Here is a 24,184-nt window from a genome sequence, read left to right on the forward strand (position 1 = left end):
GAACTCTGGACTCGGGAGCACGCCTGGCGACCTGGGTACTGATTTGCATCTGTAGCAGGCCACGTGTCCAATCAAGGCGTCCAAAACAGATCGCCACTCTGTCGGAACGGCAGAGGGGATAAGGGCGTGTTTGCTGCCGTTTGATACAGTTCCGCCGTTTTATTTCGCTGAGTTTTTTTAGCGTACAAGTTGCAGTATCTGTGTTCACACTCATACCACCACACATATACACACTCCTAGAAGCTACAACTAATACACCTCAAATGTACTTCTGGAGATCACTGAAGCCACACGAGCATCATAGACGACGGCCATGTCGTGATCCCATTGTAGCGTCACGCGAGTGTCCAGGACCTGCATGAAACAAATATAGGGAAATACCCTCGGTGCCATACCTGGCCGATCCACAACTGGGATTCGAACACGGGTGGGTGGCCTCCACGACGGGAGCGCTCACCACTGCGCTATAGGAACAGTTTTTGCACCGGCTTCATAAAGTCATTTTTAGCTTTTTTTTACCAAACTAATTATGATGAAACCGCTCCTTTCTTCATATAATGCCAGTCTTAATGGGGTTTTATCGGAGTTTCATGGACATTAAATATGCTGATGTGACACTATATTGATGAAGAGAGATAATAAAAATTTCATAAGAGTAGAGAGAGTTTCATCACTGTTTCCAAAATATAGATGCGTTGGAAACTAGGATGTGAAACCTCTATTGAGACTGACATAAGTTGTTTTTTCAGCTTCCCTTACATGCATAGTTTTTCAGATAAAGTTAGGTGAAAAGTAGTTTTTCTAGCTTTCTCTTTGCTATCTTCCCGGTAAACTTGTTTTACCAAATGTTTTTTTAATAGTTTTAGCATCAATGGTGAAGCTATTACCTTTTACCTATATATATATATATATATATATATATATATATATATATATATATATATATATATATATATATATATATATATATATATATATATATATATATATATATAAGCGGGGCCTGCTCCTCCAAAGGAACCACCGTCCACGTCGTCCCAAAATTTTGTGGCCGTCCGATTTCCCATCCTGTGGCCTAAAATCGTTGAACCTGCTTTCGTGCGAAGCTGCTCCTCCTGCTTCTCCTTACCTTAGCTGGCTTTTACTTAGCTTCTCTTTACCTGCTCTGGCTTCCCATCCAAATCCACTCAATCAAATATATACTCCAGCTTCAACTTCTCCTTCTCAACCCATCTGGAAAAATCTCGTCTCTTCCCGTCGCTCTCCTCTCTCTCCCCGTCGCCCTCTCTCTCCCCAGCGCTCTCTCCCTCTCCCTCTCGATCCGGACACGGCGACCACCGGTGCGGACGCGGCGGCTGCGGTCCTCCTCCTCCTCTCCCCTCGCATCGTGGCGTGCCAGGTGGCCCAGCGCCGCAGGCTCACGGGACAAGGCACTGGGGGTGCGAGGCGCTCCCGGGCTGCACCGCGGTGCCGCGCGTGCGCCCCTGTGGTGGTCGTCTCCGGCCACGGCGCGGCGCGACCGGCCCAGCCGGTGGCCACTGCCTTGGCTGTCCCTGAGCTGCCTCCTTCCTCTGCTCTAGCCTTTTCATGTGCTACACGAACCCCTAGCTGCATGTGCTACAGGTCGCCGACGATAGTAGCGGCGGCAACCAGGTCCTAATGCCTGCTCTTCAGATCCGTGCTTTCGTTTACTGAATTCTGTCATTCCCTTTTCTGCTACAAAGATTTGCTAATGCCTGTTATTTTCTTCTATTTTGTCGCAGCTAGATTTACTGATCACCTTTTTTATAAATACCTTGCATCACCTGGTGCACACGCTATGCTTCTTCTCAGGTTAGTACCCGTTTTTGCATGACTGTTAGGTGCTCCTTTTGTTTTGAACTGTTATAGTGCAGCTGCCTTTATATTATTTGGTTATTATATGGTCTATAAGATCATAGCCGATGGATCTATGATAACTGCAGTTGACCTCAAAAAATTTTTTTGCCAACAACTGTACGATCTTATACGATAACTGCACTAAATAATTATTTTCTACTTCTTTTAGCAGCTAACAACTGAACTTGCAGACTTAGGGGCGGAGACAATTATTTTCCCGAATGAAAAGAGATCTAAGACACATAATGCTCACTATCTTACTCTTACTTTCATTGTTTTATACATGTACAGTCAACTAGCCAAGGTTGCCAAGGTTTAATCTGGTCACTTGCTTCCATGTGCATTGCACAACCTCTGCTGCACCTGAAAACTTTTTCTCCTTCATTTTTCCCTCTACCCATTGTCACAAACATGTATTTCCTCCAGGTATACATTTTTGAAGAAATTAATTAATCGGTTTGAAAAGGGACCAACAACATTGGCGTTCAGTGCCCGTAGATCCATCAGATTAGAGAGGCAAGTGCTTATTGGTCAGGATGGAGGTAAGACCGAATTTGTCTTCGCTAATTCTATGGAAAATTTGATTGTATATCATCTCCTTGTGTTTTTTGTTTGCATATTCAGCAGTTGTCTGTAGGTCAAGCAAGGCTCTCCCTTGATTGTTGTACAGCATAGCTGTAGACAATGGCTAAAGATGTGTAGATTTGCAAAGTGTGTAAATTACGATTAAGAGAAATCATCATTTGTGATAGTTTATTAGAGTCAGCCTATCAATAATAATGGTAATTTATTTACTATGAAATACCATGGTCGCTGACAACTCCAGGATACTAATTCTACATTTCTTTGTTTTTTTACATCTCAGTATGCATCCAAAGTTCCATTTTACATTCATACACCAGAAAATATATCCACTGCTTTTTTAATATAGAAAATATGTCCTACTAAATCTGATTTGTTACATGTACCTTTCAGTGGTCGTAAAAATTGTATCCCGTCTTACATGGCACACCAGGATATAAATAGAGATTAGTTTTGTTGCAATACATGGTCTATACTATATCACTTTAGCAGTTTAGCCACTGATGCATAATTGTTTATATAGGACTCTGGTTCTAACTAAAAACACTGCAAGCCTTATGAAAATTACCTCCATTTTAGCCTCCATTTTGTTTATGCTTGTCTCCTTTTTCCTTAGAATGATTCAAATCCTTGGTTTCCTATTGACACACTCCAGGTGCCCACCATCTAAGATGCTTACTGTACAGAGCTCAGGTTTTTACAGCATGCCTGGTAGATCTCAAGGCCAAATTCCATAATGCAGTGCTTCATGGTGCTAGAGAGATGTCTATCTAGAGGCAGCTGGCGGTAGATCGTTCTAAACTTGATTTGATTATATTGATCTATAATATTCTTTGAAAATTATTTTTTCCCTATACTAAGTGCTATGTTTTTCCAAGATTCGCCGGTGCTTAGGATATCGTGTGTTAATTTGAAAGGTAAGATAGTTTAGGATCTACCAATTAGCATTTGGTAATATACTCTGGTTGACACTTTTAACAGAAAAATATGTACTTTAGTTTAGGATCTGCCAATTAACATTGGTACCTTCCCCTTCTGATTGTTTTTGGCGTTTGGTGTTTGGAAAGGTTCAAAATTCAAAGAAATGCAGTGTTTTCTGCAAGTTGTTTACTCAAATTTCGTTTTGATTACTTGAAGTTGGTGAAGAGTATCCCTAGAGAAGAGATATATGGATTTTGATGAACTTTTTCCCTATTTGTTTCAGTATTTGTAGAAAGAAAGCTTACAAATACAACAATGTAGCACATAAAAATGGACCCAGGGCCAATAAATAGTTCCAAACATCCAATTTTAGTGTTCTTCCAAATTAGCTCTGCCTGTTATTTTCTACTATTTTGTCGCAGCTAGATTTACTGATCACCTTTTTTAGAAATACCTTGCATCACCTGGTGCACACGCTATGCTTCTTCTCAGGTTAGTACCCGTTTTTACATGCCTGTTAGGTCCTCTTTTTGTTTTGAACTGTTATAGTGCAGCTGCCTTTATATTATTTGGTTATTATATGGTCTATAAGATCATAGCTGATGGATCTATGATAACTGCAGTTGACCTCAAAAAAAATTTTTTGCCAACAACTGTACGATCTTATACGATAAATACACTAAATAATTATTTCCTACTTCTTTTATCAGCTAATAACTGAACTTGCAGACTTAGGGGAGGAGACAATTATTTTCCCGAATGAAAAGAGATCTAAGACACATAATGCTCACTATCTTACTCTTACTTTCATTGTTTTATACCTGTACAGTCAACTAGCCAAGGTTGCCAAGGTTTAATCTGGTCGCTTGCTTCCATGTGCATTGCACAACCTCTGCTGCACCTGAAAACTTTTTCTCCTTCATTTTTTCCTCTACCCATTGTCACAAACATGTATTTCCTCCAGGTATACATTTTTGAAGAAATTAATTAATCGGTTTGAAAAGGGACCAGCAACATTGGCGTTCAGTGCCTGTAGATCCATCAGATTAGAGAGGCAAGTGCTTATTGGTCAGGTTGGAGGTAAGACCGAATTTGTCTTCGCTAATTCTACGAAAAATTTGATTGTATATCATCTCCTTGTGTTTTTTGTTTGCATATTCAGCAGTTGTCTGTAGGTCAAGCAAGGCTCTCCCTTGATTGTTGTACAGCATAGCTGTAGACGATGGCTAAAGATGTGTAGATTTGCAAAGTGTGTAAATTACGATTAAGAGAAATCATCATTTGTGATAGTTTATTAGAGTCAGCCTATCAATAATAATGGTAATTTATTTACTATGAAATACCATGGTCGCTGACAACTCCAGGATACTAATTCTACATTTCTTTGTTTTTTTACATCTCAGTATGCATCCAAAGTTCCATTTTACGTTCATACACCAGAAAATATATCCACTGCTTTTTTAATATAGAAAATATGTCCTACTAAATCTGATTTGTTACATGTACCTTTCAGTGGTCGTAAAAATTGTATCCCGTCTTACATGGCACAACAGGACATAAATAGAGATTAGTTTTGTTACAATACATGGTCTATACTATATCACTTTAGCAGTTTAGCCACTGATGCATAATTGTTTATATAGGACTCTGGTTCTAACTAAAAACACTGCAAGCCTTATGAAAATTACCTCCATTTTAGCCTCCATTTTGTTTATGCTTGTCTCCTTTTTCCTTAGAATGATTCAAATCCTTGGTTTCCTATTGACACCAAAGTTCCGCTAGGCGCTCGCCTAGGCGCGCCTAGGCGCGATTAAGCGCTAATCGACGGCCCTCCGCGTAGACTAGGGTGTAGTCGTAGTCCTAGGCGGGAGCAGCGACTAGGCGGCGCAAATCGGCGCCTCGGCGGCGATTCCGCGGCGCGCAGGCGCGCAAGGCGGCGCGTAGGCGGACGACCCGCTCAACGGCGAAATTTTTGTCCGCCGCGGAAGCGCGCGCGCTTATGGCGTCTGGCGCGAGAAAGGATGCGTGCGGGAAGGAGAAGAGGGAAAAGGTCCGCTCCCGCTCGATTCTTGCCTTCCAGGTCGCAGATAGCCGCTCGGCCACTCTCGCTCGTCCTCTCCTCCTACGACGGCGCGTCGGAGGGAAGCTCCACCCGCCAGCCCCGCCGGTCGCCCTGCTCCCCGCGACCCTGCCTGGAGGCTTGTCCCAGCCGGCCTCCTCTACCCCGCCTGGAAGCTGCTGCCCTGCCTCCTCTGCCCCGCCTGGAACCTGCAGCACCAAGGTCAGGCCCCTCCCCTGCTCCTCTCCTCCATGTCCTCTGTTTTGAATGCATCCCCTGCTTCTCTCCTCTGATTTGAATGCCTGTGATTCTGTGAATGTGAATGGATGAGTTGATCTGATTTTGCCTGCTGTGAATGCCCATTGTCTAAATGTAGGATGTCTACAATAGAGGGTGCACTAGGTGAGGGAGAAAATAGTGAGTCAGCGAATCTCCTGAAGAGGAATTCGGATGATGTTGGATGGGAGTATGGTGTTCTTGTTGATCCTAACAACAAGGACAAGGTGAAGTGCAAGCTTTGTAAGAAGGAGATGAGGGGAGGGATTTATAGGTTGAAGCAGCATTTGGCTCATGAGGGATAGAATGTGAAGAAATGCACGGCTACAACAGTGCAGGCCATGGAGGCTAAATAGAAGTGCAAGAAAGCACTAGATGAGGCAAAAAGAAAGAGGGAGGAGAAGACTGTTCGTGAGCTAGAACTTAGAGAGGAAGTTAATGTATCTAGGGTTGGAGAGTCAGATGAAGTCACTTGTGTTGGAAGTTTAGAGCCTCACAAATTAGGACCCATGGACAAATGGACACGTGCTATTGATCCTAAAGCTACCAAGACTGATTCTTTGAAGCAACGACAGCTGAACAAGGAACTTTGGAAAGAAATAACACATGAGGTGCATAAGTATATTGCAAGATGGGCCTATACACATGGTAAATTGCTAGTATACTATTCTGTACTTACATTACATGATCACTAATTCATTAGATGTTATTCCTGATCACTAATTAGGCTTTTTTAACATTGGCAGCAATACCTTTCAATGCATGTGACAATGATGAGTTTAAGCAAATGTGTGAAGCAATTGGTCAGTTTGGTCCAGGACTTGTACCTCCATGTCAAGATTCACTTCGAGAGAGATTGTTGGAAGAAGAATATGAAAGAACCAAGAGTCTGCTGCAGGAACGTGAAGCCAAGAAGATAAAAAATTGGTGCTCTATTATGACCGATGCTTGGTCAAATAGGAAGAGGAGAAGCATAATGAATCTGTGCACCAATTGTGCTGATGGAACCTCCTTCATCAGCTCTAAGGAGATGTCACATGTCTCACATACCATTGAGGTCATCTTTGATCTTGTGGACAAAGCAATTGAAGAGATTGGTCCAGACAATATGGTGCAAGTAGTGACTGACAATGCCTTTAACAACATGGGAGCAAAGAGGCTATTGGAAGAGAAGAGACCACACATATTTTGGACCTCTTGTGCAGCTCACACAATCAACCTTATGCTCCAAGGAATTGGCAACTTGACTCGGTTCAAGAAAGTGGTTGACCAAGCAAAGGCATTTACCATATTTGTCTATGGCCACACAAGGACATTGGAGTGCTTGAGATACTTCACAGAGGGGAAAGAGGTAGTGAGGCCAGGAGTGACTAGGTTTGCTTCAAACTTTCTCAATTTGAGTAGCATGCAAGAGAAGAAGGACCAGTTAAGGAAGATGGTGGTTCATAGTAGGTGGGACTCATTGAAGGATGTGAAATCAAAGAAAGGAAAAGAGGCAACAACAACTATATTGAGTCCAAGCTTTTGGAAGGATGTGAAGCTAACATTGACTGTTTTTGAGCCATTGGTCAAAGTCCTCCGTTTGGTTGATGGGGATGTGAGGCCATCCATGGGTTTCCTTTATGGAGAACTACTAAAGGCAAAGAGACAGATCAAAGAGGCCTTTGGAAATGTTGAGGCTCGGTTCAAGGATGTAATAGCTGTTATTGACAAAAAGATGAATGGAAGACTTAATTCTCCATTGCATTTGACAGCCTATTTGCTGAATCCTCACTATAGCTATAGTGACCCATCAATCTTTGATCAGCCCAAAATATCAGAAGGGTTTATATCTTGTGTTGAGAAAATTTTTTATCATGATGAGGACATGCAGCATATGGCTGCCAACATTGAACTAAAGAAGTTTCAGAATAGAGAAGGACCCTTTAGCAAGAAGCTTGCTAGGAATTTTGAAAACTTTGATTACAACCCAGGTAGAGGTACTTCCTATGGCTCATGGCTGTTTGTTGTTTGCTGTTTTCTAAACTAATAGAGGTGTTTTTTATTTCAGCATCATGGTGGAGACTGTATGGATATGAAACACCAGCTTTACAGAAGATGGCTACAAGGATCCTATTTTTGACATCAAGCTCTTCTGGTTGTGAAAGAAATTAGAGTGGGTTTGAAGGGGTTAGTACCTAACTACCTATCTATTATGAACATTTCTGTTTCAGGCTTTCAGCAGCATTACAATTTAATTGTAGAACTGAGAATGCTCTTTTTAAATTGTAGATACACACTAAGAAGAGGAATAGGCTTACTACAACCCGCCTCAACAAGCTGGTGTATATCCAATTCAACTCCAAGCTGCTTAGTAAGAGAGAAAAGATCAAGTCAAACAAAATCACTGAGATACTTCAGTCTAGTGATACAACTGAAGCTCAAGGTTTTCTCCAAGAGGGTGGGGATGATTGTGCATTAGCTGACTTTAGAGATGGGGAGGAAGATGAGATGGAAGGTACCGAGATACCTTGGTCTGTCATTGGAGAGGCAGTGGGAGCAGATGAACAGCTTGAGCTGCGTAGAAGTGCAAGAGTGAGGGAGCTCTATGAAGGAGAAGAATTTGAGTCTGAAGAAGAAGAGTATGACGATGAGGATGTGAACTACAGTGACGAAGAAATATGAACTGCGGCTTGTATTGTACTGTCCTTTAGTTATAAATTGTGTTGTGCAGCTTGTATTGAACTACAGTGAGTGAGGGAACTATGTGCTTGTGCTGTCCTTTATTTATAAATTGTGTTGTGCACTTGTATTACTGTCCTATCCACTTGTATTATAATTACCAGCTGCTAATATGGTGTGCTCATGGATGGGAGGCTGCTGAAATCATCCAGATAAGTCACAACTTAGTGTTTTCTATTTTTTTTGGATGACAAGCTAGCTGTCTATTGACTAATTTACTAACTACTAGCTGTCAAAATATGTTGCAGGAGGCAGGAGCTAGGAACATGCAAGAAAGCAAGAGTAAGCCAGCTAGGAATCAGATATGTCTACTGCCCTCTTTTTCTACTTACTTATTACTGTGACTCATATAGTCATATATAGTAGTTATATACATATATATATAGTTATATACATAGTATATATATAATTTATGGCTATATTGCCAAAACGCCTAGGAGCGCCTAGGACCGAGTACTCCTGACTAGGCGCTAGGCAATGGGTCAGCGCCTAGATTCCGCCTAGCACCTAGCTGAACTTTGATTGACACATTCCAGGTGCCCACCATCTAAGATGCTTACTGTACAGAGCTCAGGTTTTTACAGCATGCCTGGTAGATCTCAAGGCCAAATTCCATAATGCAGTGCTTCATGGTGCTAGAGAGATGTCTATTTGGAGGCAGCTGGCGGTAGATCATTCTAAACTTGATTTGATTATATTGATCTATAATATTCTTTGAAAATTATTTTTTTCCCTATACTGAGTGCTATGTTTTTCCAAGATTCGCCGGTGCTTAGTATATCGTGTGTTAATTTGAAAGGTAAGATAGTTTAGGATCTACCAATTAGCATTTGGTAATATACTCTGGTTGACACTTTTAACAGAAAAATATGTACTTTAGTTTAGGATCTGCCAATTAACATTGGTACCTTCCCCTTCTGATTGTTTTTGGCGTTTGGTGTTTGAAAAGGTTCAAAATTCAAAGAAATGCAGTGTTTTCTGCAAGTTGTTTACTCAAATTTTGTTTTGATTACTTGAAGTTGGTGAAGAGTATCCCTAGAGAAGAGATATATGGATTTTGATGAACTTTTTCCCTATTTGTTTCAGTATTTGTAGAAAGAAAGCTTACAAATACAACAATGTAGCACATAAAAATGGACCCAGGGCCAATAAATAGTTCCAAACATCCAATTTTAGTGTTCTTCCAAATTAGCTCTGCCTGTTATTTTCTACTATTTTGTCGCAGCTAGATTTACTGATCACCTTTTTTAGAAATACCTTGCATCACCTGGTGCACACGCTATGCTTCTTCTCAGGTTAGTACCCGTTTTTACATGCCTGTTAGGTCCTCTTTTTGTTTTGAACTGTTATAGTGCAGCTGCCTTTATATTATTTGGTTATTATATGGTCTATAAGATCATAGCTGATGGATCTATGATAACTGCAGTTGACCTCAAAAAATTTTTTTGGCCAACAACTGTACGATCTTATACGATAAATGCACTAAATAATTATTTCCTACTTCTTTTATCAGCTAATAACTGAACTTGCAGACTTAGGGGAGGAGACAATTATTTTCCCGAATGAAAAGAGATCTAAGACACATAATGCTCACTATCTTACTCTTACTTTCATTGTTTTATACCTGTACAGTCAACTAGCCAAGGTTGCCAAGGTTTAATCTGGTCGCTTGCTTCCATGTGCATTGCACAACCTCTGCTGCACCTGAAAACTTTTTCTCCTTCATTTTTTCCTCTACCCATTGTCACAAACATGTATTTCCTCCAGGTATACATTTTTGAAGAAATTAATTAATCGGTTTGAAAAGGGACCAACAACATTGGCGTTCAGTGCCCGTAGATCCATCAGATTAGAGAGGCAAGTGCTTATTGGTCAGGATGGAGGTAAGACCGAATTTGTCTTCGCTAATTCTATGGAAAATTTGATTGTATATCATCTCCTTGTGTTTTTTGTTTGCATATTCAGCAGTTGTCTGTAGGTCAAGCAAGGCTCTCCCTTGATTGTTGTACAGCATAGCTGTAGACAATGGCTAAAGATGTGTAGATTTGCAAAGTGTGTAAATTACGATTAAGAGAAATCATCATTTGTGATAGTTTATTAGAGTCAGCCTATCAATAATAATGGTAATTTATTTACTATGAAATACCATGGTCGCTGACAACTCCAGGATACTAATTCTACATTTCTTTGTTTTTTTACATCTCAGTATGCATCCAAAGTTCCATTTTACATTCATACACCAGAAAATATATCCACTGCTTTTTTAATATAGAAAATATGTCCTACTAAATCTGATTTGTTACATGTACCTTTCAGTGGTCGTAAAAATTGTATCCCGTCTTACATGGCACACCAGGATATAAATAGAGATTAGTTTTGTTGCAATACATGGTCTATACTATATCACTTTAGCAATTTAGCCACTGATGCATAATTGTTTATATAGGACTCTGGTTCTACCTAAAAACACTGCAAGCCTTATGAAAATTACCTCCATTTTAGCCTCCATTTTGTTTATGCTTGTCTCCTTTTTTCTTAGAATGATTCAAATCCTGGGTTTCCTATTGACACACTCCAGGTGCCCACCATCTAAGATGCTTACTGTATAGAGCTCAGGTTTTTACAGTATGCCTGGTAGATCTCAAGGCCAAATTCCATAATGCAGTGCTTCATGGTGCTAGAGAGATGTCTATCTGGAGGCAGCTGGTGGTAGATCATTCTAAACTTGATTTGATTATATTGATCTATAATATTCTTTGAAAATTATTTTTTTCCCTATACTGAGTGCTATGTTTTTTTAAGATTCGCCAGTGCTTAGGATATCGTGTGTTAATTTGAAAGGTAAGATAGTTTAGGATCTACCTATTAGCATTTGGTAATATACTCTGGTTGACACTTTTAACAGAAAAATATGTACTTTAGTTTAGGATCTGCCAATTAACATTGGTACCTTCCCCTTCTGATTGTTTTTGGCGTTTGGTGTTTGAAAAGGTTCAAAATTCAAAGAAATGCAGTGTTTTCTGCAAGTTGTTTACTCAAATTTCGTTTTGATTACTTGAAGTTGGTGAAGAGTATCCCTAGAGAAGAGATATATGGATTTTGATGAACTTTTTCCCTATTTGTTTCAGTATTTGTAGAAAGAAAGCTTACAAATACAACAATGTAGCACATAAAAATGGACCCAGGGCCAATAAATAGTTCCAAACATCCAATTTTAGTGTTCTTCCAAATTAGCTCTGCATGTTATTTTCTTCTATTTTGTCGCAGTTAGATTTACTGATCACCTTTTTTAGAAATACCTTGCATCACCTGGTGCACACGCTATGCTTCTTCTCAGGTTAGTACCCGTTTTTACATGCTTGTTAGGTCCTCTTTTTGTTATGAACTGTTATAGTGCAGCTGCCTTTATATTATTTGGTTATTATATGGTCTATAAGATCATAGCTGATGGATCTATGATAACTTTAGTTGACCTCAAAAATTTTTTTTGCCAACAACTGTACGATCTTATACGATAAATGCACTAAATAATTATTTCCTACTTCTTTTATCAGCTAACAACTGAACTTGTAGACTTAGGGGCGGAGACAATTATTTTCCCGAATGAAAAGAGATCTAAGACACATAATGCTCACTATCTTACTCTTACTTTCATTGTTTTATACATGTACAGTCAACTAGCCAAGGTTGCCAAGGTTTAATCTGGTCACTTGCTTCCATGTGCATTGCACAACCTCTGCTGCACCTGAAAACTTTTTCTCCTTCATTTTTCCCTCTACCCATTGTCACAAACATGTATTTCCTCCAGGTATACATTTTTGAAGAAATTAATTAATCGGTTTGAAAAGGGACCAACAACATTGGCGTTCAGTGCCCGTAGATCCATCAGATTAGAGAGGCAAGTGCTTATTGGTCAGGATGGAGGTAAGACCGAATTTGTCTTCGCTAATTCTATGGAAAATTTGATTGTATATCATCTCCTTGTGTTTTTTGTTTGCATATTCAGCAGTTGTCTGTAGGTCAAGCAAGGCTCTCCCTTGATTGTTGTACAGCATAGCTGTAGACAATGGCTAAAGATGTGTAGATTTGCAAAGTGTGTAAATTACGATTAAGAGAAATCATCATTTGTGATAGTTTATTAGAGTCAGCCTATCAATAATAATGGTAATTTATTTACTATGAAATACCATGGTCGCTGACAACTCCAGGATACTAATTCTACATTTCTTTGTTTTTTACATCTCAGTATGCATCCAAAGTTCCATTTTACATTCATACACCAGAAAATATATCCACTGCTTTTTTAATATAGAAAATATGTCCTACTAAATCTGATTTGTTACATGTACCTTTCAGTGGTCGTAAAAATTGTATCCCGTCTTACATGGCACACCAGGACATAAATAGAGATTAGTTTTGTTGCAATACATGGTCTATACTATATCACTTTAGCAGTTTAGCCACTGATGCATAATTGTTTATATAGGACTCTGGTTCTAACTAAAAACACTGCAAGCCTTATGAAAATTACCTCCATTTTAGCCTCCATTTTGTTTATGCTTGTCTCCTTTTTCCTTAGAATGATTCAAATCCTTGGTTTCCTATTGACACACTCCAGGTGCCCACCATCTAAGATGCTTACTGTACAGAGCTCAGGTTTTTACAGCATGCCTGGTAGATCTCAAGGCCAAATTCCATAATGCAGTGCTTCATGGTGCTAGAGAGATGTCTATCTAGAGGCAGCTGGCGGTAGATCGTTCTAAACTTGATTTGATTATATTGATCTATAATATTCTTTGAAAATTATTTTTTCCCTATACTAAGTGCTATGTTTTTCCAAGATTCGCCGGTGCTTAGGATATCGTGTGTTAATTTGAAAGGTAAGATAGTTTAGGATCTACCAATTAGCATTTGGTAATATACTCTGGTTGACACTTTTAACAGAAAAATATGTACTTTAGTTTAGGATCTGCCAATTAACATTGGTACCTTCCCCTTCTGATTGTTTTTGGCGTTTGGTGTTTGGAAAGGTTCAAAATTCAAAGAAATGCAGTGTTTTCTGCAAGTTGTTTACTCAAATTTCGTTTTGATTACTTGAAGTTGGTGAAGAGTATCCCTAGAGAAGAGATATATGGATTTTGATGAACTTTTTCCCTATTTGTTTCAGTATTTGTAGAAAGAAAGCTTACAAATACAACAATGTAGCACATAAAAATGGACCCAGGGCCAATAAATGGTTCCAAACATCCAATTTTAGTGTTCTTCCAAATTAGCTCTGGACAAAAATTACCGCATACATCCAACATGATCTATATTGTCAAACCTCAATTCCATACATCCAAAGCACCAATTCAGAATACTCAATGATATAATGCCTTGAAAAGAACAAATAGCTGACATTTTTGTGCACTTTTATATTTTCCCTCTATTTATTTTCCTTCACTCTCATTATGTTATTTACCATAACCATGTCTATTGTTTGCTAAAAATAGTTACATTTTTAACATATCTGATGGGCACGCAGCATATTTTTGCAATGAGCTATTCTAGCTTCTCCTGGTACAGTCTCATTATCTCCGGTCTTCTTCTCTAGGGGAGTCAGAATTTGATGCAGAGAATAAAACTCGATCAGTTCATATGAATAGGAATTATTCATGGTGTATTTTTGTCAATAGTTAATTTTCATTATTGGTGGCATCTGATTGTTAAGAGACATTTGCAAGTTCTCTGTTATTTTTCTTATTCTTAAATGTTGGTATTAGTGAGAATGTAATTTCAGCAATTAATCCATACGAAGACTTCTACCAACTAAAAGTTACTGTACTCTAATATGATTATTATCCTTTGCATATTTGTTTATATTATGTACAGAAACTCAGAAGAAGCTATATGTAATGCTTGGAAAGGATCTCTGTTCAGACAATTTTTCCAGCTGATAGGTAATTTCCTTTATGGTCATCACATAAGATTGTTGCGTATAAGTTGCATTGCATCAGCAGGTTATGATAAAAAATATTATCACCTGTTGGAGTCTAACATGATTATTACCCCAATGCTTAGACCTGCGCTCTATCACAAACTAACAGATTTATGCAATCTGTGAGTGCACAATATATCACTTGAGAACGTGCTTTCATTTTCCCTGTCAAAGACTACGAAAACTCTAATTCTATTCAAATGCTAAAGAAGTGAATCATCATTGCCTGGATCGCTTGGATCACTTGGCCTCAAGGTGTAAGCCTGCGAAGGTAGAATACATGCTTCACATCTATTTTTTTTAATTAGTTCCCTTTATTTTAGATCGTGGCTCAAATATGAAATTGGTTATTTAGAGACTTCCATGCAAGCTATCAGACTAAAAAAATATGCTACGTATTCTCCTTTGAATTCTTTCAGTCAACCACCAACCAGGTTTCACAAAATGATTTAGCCTGCTGATCATGCTCTATTTTTAGTGTCTCCAATCTATGGTTAATTTGTACTCATACTGCTTATATTTTTTCCTGAATATTTTTTGCTTCCTTCCTGCACAGGTCGATATTTCTTCATTTTGTTGCGTACTTGCATTATTAACTGTATTTGTGTCTCCACTCCATGTTGGATTCCTTCATATGCATGTCGTCTGTTGCTACCTTGTAGGTCATTTAGGCTTCCTCTCATTTATGTCGACCTTTTCTATTTTCCCATCTATTTACGCCTGCTGCTTGCTGAGATCAATGCTGTGAAATTTTTACTCCCCTCAGATGTCTTCAGCTAATGTCACATTCTTTGCTTTTGTCCCTTGCTTTTTTGGACCAGGTACGTACTGCTATAGACATCCATGCTTTTTCGGACCAGATAGATCCTGCTATATTCATGTCATCGATATTTATCTTATTCATATGCGTTCAGCTAATGTTACTTCTTTGCTCATGTTTTGAATTGGAAACAGCAGCCCATACGTATGCCCCACCAAATTTGCACTGAGCTTAGGCATAGTGTGGTAGTTTCCAAGGTACAGTGCCTTCATGCCCCTCATATGTTACATGAAATGTGGATGTCGTAACATAGCCCAACTCTAAAAAATCGATTTTAGTTGTCACCAGATGTGGGTCAATCACTATATTGTTCTCCATGTCATTGATGTTCATTTAGAGACCAAAGAAAATAATGACATACCATGTTCTAGGTTTTTTTTCCACTCTTGCTATCATTACCGTTCTTAACCTTGCATGTTTGACAGTGCCAAAAGGTGCATTGGAAGACTTTAGGCAAATGTCATGGGTTAGTGGGTTTATATTGGGAAATGTGTGCTATCCGTGTCGAATATCAATTAGAATAAAACAGTCGTAGAATCTGTAACTGTTTTCCACTGATACAAACTGTGATTCATTTGTTATGTGTCATTTGTTTCTAGGTCTGGAAGATGAGCTGGCAGAATACGTGGACAACAGATAGCGTTCCAAGTTGCTTCCAGTAATAATTGCCCACATACTGTTCCAAGCTATGTCCAGTAATAATTATGGCCAGGTATGACGCTTTTTTTCTTCCTTTCTCCCCTTTTTTGTGACTTCTTAATATGTACGCATCTTTCTCTTCAAACTATTATGAGGGAATTATGAATGCAGTTATTTTTGAATAAACACAAAAGCCAAGGGCATGCTGCAAAGAAAGAATCCTATATCGTTGGATAAAATGTACCCAAGCCAACCAAGTTCAACATCTTTATCTGCGGACAAGAATCGTGCCATTGAACCAGCGGTGTCTGATCATGAAAAGTGTGAGAAGAGTGAAAGTTCCCTTTCCAGTAGATTCTCTAAGAGGTTGGCGTCCATTTTCCTTTCTGTGTTGCCACTGACAATCTAGGTTTTTACTGAAGGAGTCACTACAGGCTTCTCCCATTGCTAGGTGTTCAGATCTGGCTGGGGTCAAGTGTAGTTCATGAATCATATGTAAATCCCTCCTGGACAAGGCAACCATCATTCCTGAACATTATGAGTAACAGGTACCCCTCAATTTGCCTTCCTCCGTTTATTTCTATCCAAATTCCAATTTCGCTCAACCTTCTCTTGCAAGCATACATGCACACAATTGATCGGAAGGTTATTTTTGAGATGTCTTGATTTGAGTGCACTCGATTTTAATAGCAGATCATTAGGTACATGGGTTCCAATAGCCTTAACTAGGTTCTGAGAAAGATAATCTGGCATGACAGAGGATGTGTTCCATGTGCATACTTCCCGAAAGGAGTCCATCAAAGGATCGGATCGTATGATTCATTGTTTCCCAACTGATACCAGGAGGATCAAATGAAAGTGCAGATTAACCAATTTTTTTTTCTCCATATCAAATACCTGCATGTTAGCATCAGGGCTTACATTGAGTTTTATCAGTTGTTAAAATTTCAGATAGGTTCACAAACTATTTACTCTATGTACAGACTACAGCTGTTCTTAATCTATATTTGGCTGTGTAATGTTACCGACTACATACCTGTCTACTTGACTGTTAACTCGGTTGTACATCGAATGTTTCAATATATATTTTCGACTGTGAACTTACCTATTCCTACGAACGCGCGCAATGGCGCGCGCCTTTCACTAGTACAAAACAAGCCTTAGTGGGCAACTGATTTAAGGCAAGCAAGCGTGCCATCAGATCTGCTCTTATTTTATCTTTAAATTAATGCGAATAAGTAGGCAGACTTGAGAGTGGGTGCACCTACATATGACATTTGGTTCGAGAAATCGTCCTATTCTAGATCAGATGATGCATCATAGGTCTATTCTTTAAATTTGATAAAATGACTATATTTCTCGTAGTGATATTAATTATTAGCTTATGAACAATAAGCGATAATAAATCAACCAATTTCATTTCGCAACAAACAAAGTGATGAGTGAAAAATTGATGGACTAACTCATTTCTCAAACCAAACATCCTGTACCTTTCTCTACTACTCTCTCTCTCCTTCCCCGATGAAGGCATGTTTCTCTCCGTTACTGAATGAAGGCGTGTTTCTCTCCGTTATTGAATAAAGGCACGTTTGCTTGAGCTATAGATTTTGGATTTTTAGCTCAAAAGCTAGCTTCTGACTTCTGGTTGTTGCCTTTTGCTATTGGCTTTTTAATAGATTTTTAGCTTCTTATAGCACACTAAAAGTCAAAAAACTCCTCCCGATATGTTTTCATCTTTTAATTCATTTTTCAGAAGCCAACTTTTCAAAAATCCACTCAACGGCTAGGATATTTATTTTTAGCTTATGGCTAGTAAAAGCTAACAAATAGGTCCTAAACAATCCATAGAGTCGTATTAAAACGTTTTTTATATCGGATTTATAGGAAAAAAAGTATAAATGTTTATGTCACTAAATGAGTGTACTATAAAAATATATTTTATAGTGTATCTACTGAAACTAATTTATAAAAAAGCATGTAACATTGGACCGCACTACCTACAAATCCTAACTACGCCACTGTGAGACATGGGACTATAGGACACTATGGCAATTTCGCACATGGCCCGATGGTAGTAAATTTCCTTGTTATTTAGCCCTCCCCTTGGCATAGACAACAATGTGAGAGTTTTGTCAACGGAGAAAAACCTTCCCCTCCATATGTCCTCCTCTGCATGACCCGTAGCCAAGCTGAACCGTCTGCATGTGTCATGGCAAATCATTGCTAGAGTTCCCCCGACTATTAGAAACCAAAATACTGCTAGTCATGACCACCAACTCAAGCCATATCACCTCAGTTGAGCTGTTGCCCTTAACTTCATCCTAGTGCACCGCCCGATCCCTTGGTTGAGCCCCTATCCTATTGTGCTATGGCACCAATAACCCGTCTTGTGAAGATGTTCCAAGTCAATGTAGAGGGATGGTGATGAAGAGTTTAAACCTCAAGCTCCACCCTGGTGATGGAAATGTATAAACTACTCTCTCTATTCCTAATTATAATTTGTTTTGGCTTTTTTAGGTACATAGTTTTTACTATATATCTAGATATAATGTATATCTAAGTGTGTAGTAAAAGCTATGCATTAAAAAAAAGTTAGAACGGCTTATAATTCAGAAGAGAGGCTATAGCATGGATGTCGTCGGATGTATAAACTATCAATGTTGAGATTGCTTTGCCAAATAAGGCAATGTAATTTAAGTGAAACGTAATCACCTTAGAAATATGTACATCCTTATGCCGTATGGATTCCCTGCTCTCCTGTGCGTGATTTTCGTTTTACCGAACAAAACTAAACCGAGCTTATATTATACTTGCGCCGCGTGCCACTGCTGCTTCGACGCGTGCCTGCTCCGCAAGTGCCCTCCGTGTGCCTGCGTGGATTGCCTTCCTGCGCAGCAATTGGGCTCCACTTAAGTTCTCCTATTCGACTTGGCCCATGGTGCATTCATTACGGCTCCACCCTCGGTGTCGTCGTTCCTAGACGGTTGGGCCTTTAGCCTCGCACGCGCCGCCGCCGCTGCGGTGCCTGCGTCCGCCGTCTTCGGCGCCTGTTCCTTCCGCTCTGTTCCTGGGGGTTCACTTCCACGCCGCGCATCCATGGTGCTTTCCTCTCCGTTAATCCTCTGCTAGCTTACTGCTCTGCTCTTTTCCTCTTGCGTTTTCCCATGTTTGGATTTTCCTCTGCCCCGATTCCTCTGCATTGGATGTTGTGATCCATTTCTTTTGCATGCTCTTCTCTTCCTGGGATATGCATTTCTAGATATATTATTCCCTGGTCCCATTTGATCTTTCGTTTGGCTTGCTGTTCCCTACTGCCTTAGCTCAACACATTTTTCACTGGGCTTAGACTCATTTTTATTGCCTGTTGATTCTGCAGGTTCTAGTGATGCTTTTTCAGTGGGTCTCCTGTTGGATCTGCTGCCCCCGATTCAACCACAAGACCTGCTTTTCAGGTCTCCTCATTTAAGGGTTGGTGATGGTGTCTTTGTGGTTGCCAGGATCAACAAAAAAACCTGAAATTTTATCAAATGCCCCATCTTCTCTCATTTGTTTTCGAGCACTTAGCTGCTCCACTACATGGATCATCACTCTTTAGTTCTGTACGACCGTGCCATACAGAGCCCAAAGTCACCATCGTTGTCTTTCGAACCTCTAAGCAGGTTAGTTCTGAGCTAGCTTAGCACCGAGATTAAGTCTAAGAGAACTTTGCAGAGCAGGTTTTCGGGTGTTAAAAATTTAACACACACATGAAATGATAAACAAAACTTATGTGACTCATTTTTGTGGTTAGAAGAAATCCAATCAATATCGTAGGTTAATTTACTTATTGTGTAAAATGTTAATAGAAATCCTAACAGGGAGAACGAAGTAAGGGGTTTAATCGGTTGGCGTGAAAAACAATTTTTATACGCAAAAACAAAATATAGCTTGTATTTAGTATTTAAATGAAAATTGAAGTACAAGTTTAGTAGATAAAAATACAAATTTTATTTTGGTGAATAAATGTTGTTCAATAGTATTTTTGATAGCTCAAAAATCAAATCTAAAATTAAAATTAGATCTTTCCGTTGAATCGGGAGGAAGTTGAACTTGTGATTTAAGTGCTATTTTTGGCGAACTATATTGAGCAAACTAATTAAATAGTGTTTAAATATTTTGTTCCTACAACATAGTATAAAGTACGGACTTTCGCATGGAGTATTTCTGGGTTGCAGTTAACAAGGTTTAAGCCTTTTAAAAATTATGGCAAAAATGTTCATGGTTGATGAGTTCAAACCAGACTCTTGCCCTTTCTAAGTCTAAAAGGGGAGTAGACAATATCATTTTGGCGTTTAAGTTCTAACTAAAATGCTTAAACACTAGCTTCATGTTTTCGTATTGTTGGTTGCCTCTAAGTGAGTACTTTAGCATAGTGTAGTTCACGGATGAGTTAGAGTTGGCGTGGCATCGCAAAAATTGCCCTAACTTCACTAGAACGCGCTATCGGTTTTGTTTCGGGCTTCGATCGTGAACTGACGTTCAGCGCGATGAGCTCATGTTGGCATCCTTCTATCCCCCTCTTTGGTTGCTCTCTGGCCATGGCGATGGCTTTGCTAGGTCACTGGTAATGTTGACTTTAGGATAGGGGAATTAATTGGGCCTCAATTATGATCGTTAGTAGCTTTCGCTTCGCTTTAAAATGCGTGCATGTCACCAATAGCAGTTGCTCGGTCTGAGTTCACGGTCACCGCGGGCACAACGCTGTTGGCGCCGGGCTCACGTCGTGATCGGGCAGCGGTCGCATGCCAGCTCGTGCGCTAGGTCGATGCCGTGCTGTGCCCTGGCCTTGCGTTGGCCGACCCGGCTGGCTACGGTCTGGTCCCACTACCGTGGTGTGCGCGCGCCAACATCCAACCGTCGAGCCACGCGCGGGGTCAAGACAGAGCTGCGGCTGTCGTCACCTTGCCGTCGTGGCGCTCGCCTCGCCCTTCATTTTACCTACCGCGTCGAGTCTCTGAGCATGTGTCGCTGCCCACCGTGTCTAGGTCGACGACCCCGGTCACAGCGGCGATGGGATGCCTCACTTGCCCTCGCTAGCCGACGCTGGGGAGCCCTGCTCGGGTCTGGCCACGCCATTCCGAGCGCTTCGTGACAAGCCTTGGGGTCTCGTCGTCCATACGCACAGGCTCGTACTGCTGCCATCATCGAGCGGAGCCACCCATCTTAACTTGCTCGGGTTCGCTCGTGTGCCCTCTCCATGACCGTGCGGTGTGCTAAGCCACCGCTCCTCCTTTCTTCCTAGCACAGCGGCTTCGCCGTTTAATTTCTCGCCCTAGCGGGTAGCTTAGGAAGTAGGCTAGCCGTCTCTTCCCCCTCAAGCTTGGTCATGCCCTACCGACCGACAATTTGGCCTTTTGCTCGTCGCCGGTCATGAGCGCCGTCGAATCGGTAGGTTGAGAGGTAAGGCATGTAGGAGTGGTAGCAGTTCGATTGCTCATAACCCTGAGCTTGCCTTGACTCCCTTCATCTGGTACTCTCGCTATTTTGGCCAGGATACTCGTCGACCATGTGGTGACGCATCGGTGTCCATCATGAAGCGCCACCGTCCCGCTCGGTCGTACGTGGCCAGCACCACACGGGGTCTCTCCCACTTCATGGATGTGTTGGCTGTACTCGTGGTATGTCACTGGTGCTCGGGCACCACTTTTCCTCCCCCTCTGTCCTCCTCTCTCGTCGGAATGATCGCGTCGCCGCTACGGATAGTCGCTCGCCACTGCAGCTCGCACTAGTGTGCCTCCGAGCCCCTAATCGCCACCCATCTTGGCACGTTTAGCCGTAGATGGTGATCGACCCGCTAAATTGGTCCGCGCAGGCCCCTGGTGGCTGGCGTGGACGCCCAGTGTCGCCGCTCGCCGCGCCGCCGTGCACGGGGTGGCCGGGGTGAGCGTGGGGAAATTTGAAAAAATCCAGGGGGTTAAGTGAATTCGCTAGAGAAAGGAAGAAATAGTATTCGGACTTAGTCATGGTTCGGGAAAAGTCCGATGGCTCTTTTGCTAAAGTGCCAGCGCGTGGGCTCCCCACCGTGGGCCGTCTCGTTCGTGGGTCGCACCCCGCGCTGGGCCACTGGGTTGCCGGGCCGAATTGGTTGCCGCCGGTCCTTTTCCTTTTCTAAGCATTTTCTAATTTAGTTTCTAAGGCAAACTTGTAAATTCAAAATAAATTTGTGTAGTTGACCAAAGATTGTGAAACTAATTTTATTAGGTTCCTAAAATCATGCTCTATCTGCCAGTATATCTTGTTCACATAATGTCATAGTATTTTTAGGAGCTATTTAATTAATTCAATATGCTTAATATGTGAAAGCATCTAGGCCCCTAGTTGGGTTTCGGTGATTAATGACAATACATGATTACTATGACTAACGTGTGTTTTGTAGAGGCAATTAAGTTAGGTCATGGTAATGGAGATCGATTGGGCTATCGTGGTGGTCATGGCCCTACGATGGGAATCATTTCAGTTTTCAAAGGATGGACGACAAGGTTAAGGATGGACTAGTTCTAAGTGTCGTTTGGTGTTGAAGAGACACTTAGAGTAGTTTAGGACTTTGTTTTTCCTTTGGCCATACTATTAAGGGGGGTATGGACGGGTAGCTTGACCTAGGTAAGTCTAGTGGGTTAGGTGTGGTGCACACTTGCTAAACCTAGCACTAGATAGCTCCTGAAAAGCCCTTAGATCCATTGGAGAAAACTTTATTCACGTACGTTCGAAAGTGGGAAGTGAATGGAGGGTCAAATACTGACCAGACACTGGCTTCGGTGTGACCGGACGCTGGCGCACAGTCCGGTCAGTTCATTTGATCAAGGTGAAGTCTTCTGGAAGTGATCGGACGCTGAGAGGTCAAGTGATCGGACGCTGAGGGCCAGCGTCCGGTCGACTTCAGTAAGGTTCCAGAGAGAGAAAATCACGACTGGACGCGTCCGGTCACACTTTAAACACTAGAGTTCGGGGTGAACTGACCGGCGCGTCCGGTCAACATGACCGGAGCGTCCGGTCATCCCGCAGAGGCACATAACGGTTTGTTTTTCAGCCCATGTTATAAATACTTCCTCTATTCATGTGTGGGGGTACTTTTGCTCATTTCAATAGCTAAGAAACACCTTTGAGAGTGCCAAGAAGAGCAAGGTCCTAGTGAGGTGATTGAGATTTATGAATCCTAAAGAGAGCCCTCATTAGTGAGATCAAGAGTAGTAAAGTGTGCACCCACCCTTCTCATTAGGCTTGTTGTGGTCAAATGAGAGTCCGTGCTTGTTACTCTTGGTGATTGCCATCACCTAGATGGCTTGGTGGTGATTAGGAGCTTGGTGATCATCCGACGGAGCTTGTGGATGACCCAACTCAAGTTGTGAGCGATCATGGGTGATTCACCACGATGGAGTGTCGAAGAATCAACCCATAGAGAGCACTTGATCCTTGTGCGGATCAAGGGGGAGCTACACCCTTGCACGGGTGCTCCAACGAGGACTAGTGGGGAGTGGCGACTCTCTGATATCTCGGCAAAACATCACCGCGTTCCTCCTTCTCTCTTTACTTTGAGCGTTTACTTTGAGTATTTACTTTGAGCAATTCAATACTTGTCTTTACATTCATAGAATTGTCATGCTAAAGTAGGATTGGAACTTAGGTTGCAAGACTTTTTATGCGGTAGAACATTAGAAACACTTTCTAGGCACAAGGGGTTAATTGGGCTAACAATAGGATTTAATTATTGCAAAGAAATTTAGAATTAGCCCAATTCACCCCCCCTCTTGGGCATCTTGATCCTTTCAATTGGTATCGGAGCCTCGTGCTCACGTATTTAGGCTTAACCACCTAGAGAAAGATGTCTCACGGGGATGGACATCCTTCGGGGATGATTTTTCATATTGGAAAATTCGCATGGAGGCATACTTAGAAGCTCTAGATGTTGGAATACTTAGAGCCACCTCACAAGGCTTTCCAAAACCTCAGGATGCTACTAACCTACAAGGCGATGAGGTGAATTACGAGAAATGGAATGCAAAGGCTCAAAACACCATCTTTAGAGGCCTTTGCAAAGATGTGTTCAATCAGGTGAGGAACCACAGAGATGCCCATGCACTATGGTCGAACATTTGTGCGCTCCATAAGGGAACAAAGAGTGAGCGTGAGGAACGCTATCATCTTGTCATGAAAAAGCTTAACTCTTTTGAGATGGTTCCTAAAGAATATGCTAATAAGATGTACTCATGTTTGAATGTTCTTGTAGAGGAAGTCAATAGGCTTGGACTCACTCAAATGCAACCATCCAACGTTG

The 24,184-nt window shown here is 41.1% G+C and overlaps 2 protein-coding genes across 4 annotated transcripts; both read left to right on the top strand.

Annotated features, from left to right (window-relative positions):
• The first annotated feature begins 1,130 nt into the window (after nt 1-1,130).
• LOC136450575 (uncharacterized) lies at nt 1,131-14,955 on the top strand. Of its 2 annotated transcripts, XM_066451074.1 has the most exons (6): nt 1,131-1,653; nt 3,804-3,873; nt 4,346-4,461; nt 8,974-9,069; nt 13,056-13,186; nt 14,309-14,955. In XM_066451074.1, exons 2-5 carry the CDS (start codon nt 3,860-3,862, stop codon nt 13,172-13,174), a joined length of 345 nt encoding a protein of 114 aa, XP_066307171.1. In that variant the 5' UTR covers nt 1,131-1,653; nt 3,804-3,859; the 3' UTR covers nt 13,175-13,186; nt 14,309-14,955. The 2 variants fall into 2 exon arrangements, 1 of the variants encoding a protein (XP_066307171.1); XR_010758382.1 differs by lacking the exons at nt 1,131-1,653; nt 3,804-3,873; nt 4,346-4,461; nt 8,974-9,069; nt 13,056-13,186 and adding an exon at nt 11,066-11,146.
• LOC136453232 (uncharacterized) lies at nt 6,694-8,534 on the top strand. Of its 2 annotated transcripts, XM_066453822.1 has the most exons (3): nt 6,694-7,689; nt 7,767-7,885; nt 7,988-8,534. In XM_066453822.1, the coding sequence occupies exons 1-2, from the start codon at nt 6,747-6,749 to the stop codon at nt 7,868-7,870; spliced, it is 1,047 nt and encodes a 348-aa protein (XP_066309919.1). In that variant the 5' UTR covers nt 6,694-6,746; the 3' UTR covers nt 7,871-7,885; nt 7,988-8,534. The 2 variants fall into 2 exon arrangements, with proteins under 2 accessions (XP_066309919.1, XP_066309918.1); XM_066453821.1 differs by having other exon boundaries at nt 7,767-8,534.
• Nucleotides 14,956-24,184: the final 9,229 nt, after the last annotated feature.

Source organism: Miscanthus floridulus, chromosome 5, assembly GCF_019320115.1.
Source record: "Miscanthus floridulus cultivar M001 chromosome 5, ASM1932011v1, whole genome shotgun sequence".
Taxonomy (NCBI): domain Eukaryota; kingdom Viridiplantae; phylum Streptophyta; class Magnoliopsida; order Poales; family Poaceae; genus Miscanthus; species Miscanthus floridulus.

Bases quoted from the DNA above. Each gene is read 5' to 3' on its own strand.
- LOC136450575 (XM_066451074.1), top strand. The intron at 4,462-8,973 runs GTAAGACCGAAT...GACACATTCCAG, and splicing joins GCTTATTGGTCAGGTTGGAG to GTGCCCACCATCTAAGATGC. The intron at 9,070-13,055 runs GTGCTAGAGAGA...GACACACTCCAG, and splicing joins CCATAATGCAGTGCTTCATG to GTGCCCACCATCTAAGATGC.
- LOC136453232 (XM_066453821.1), top strand. From the start codon at position 6,747: ATGTCACATGTCTCACATACCATTGAGGTCATCTTTGATCTTGTGGAC. The intron at 7,690-7,766 runs GTAGAGGTACTT...TTTTTATTTCAG, and splicing joins AAACTTTGATTACAACCCAG to CATCATGGTGGAGACTGTAT.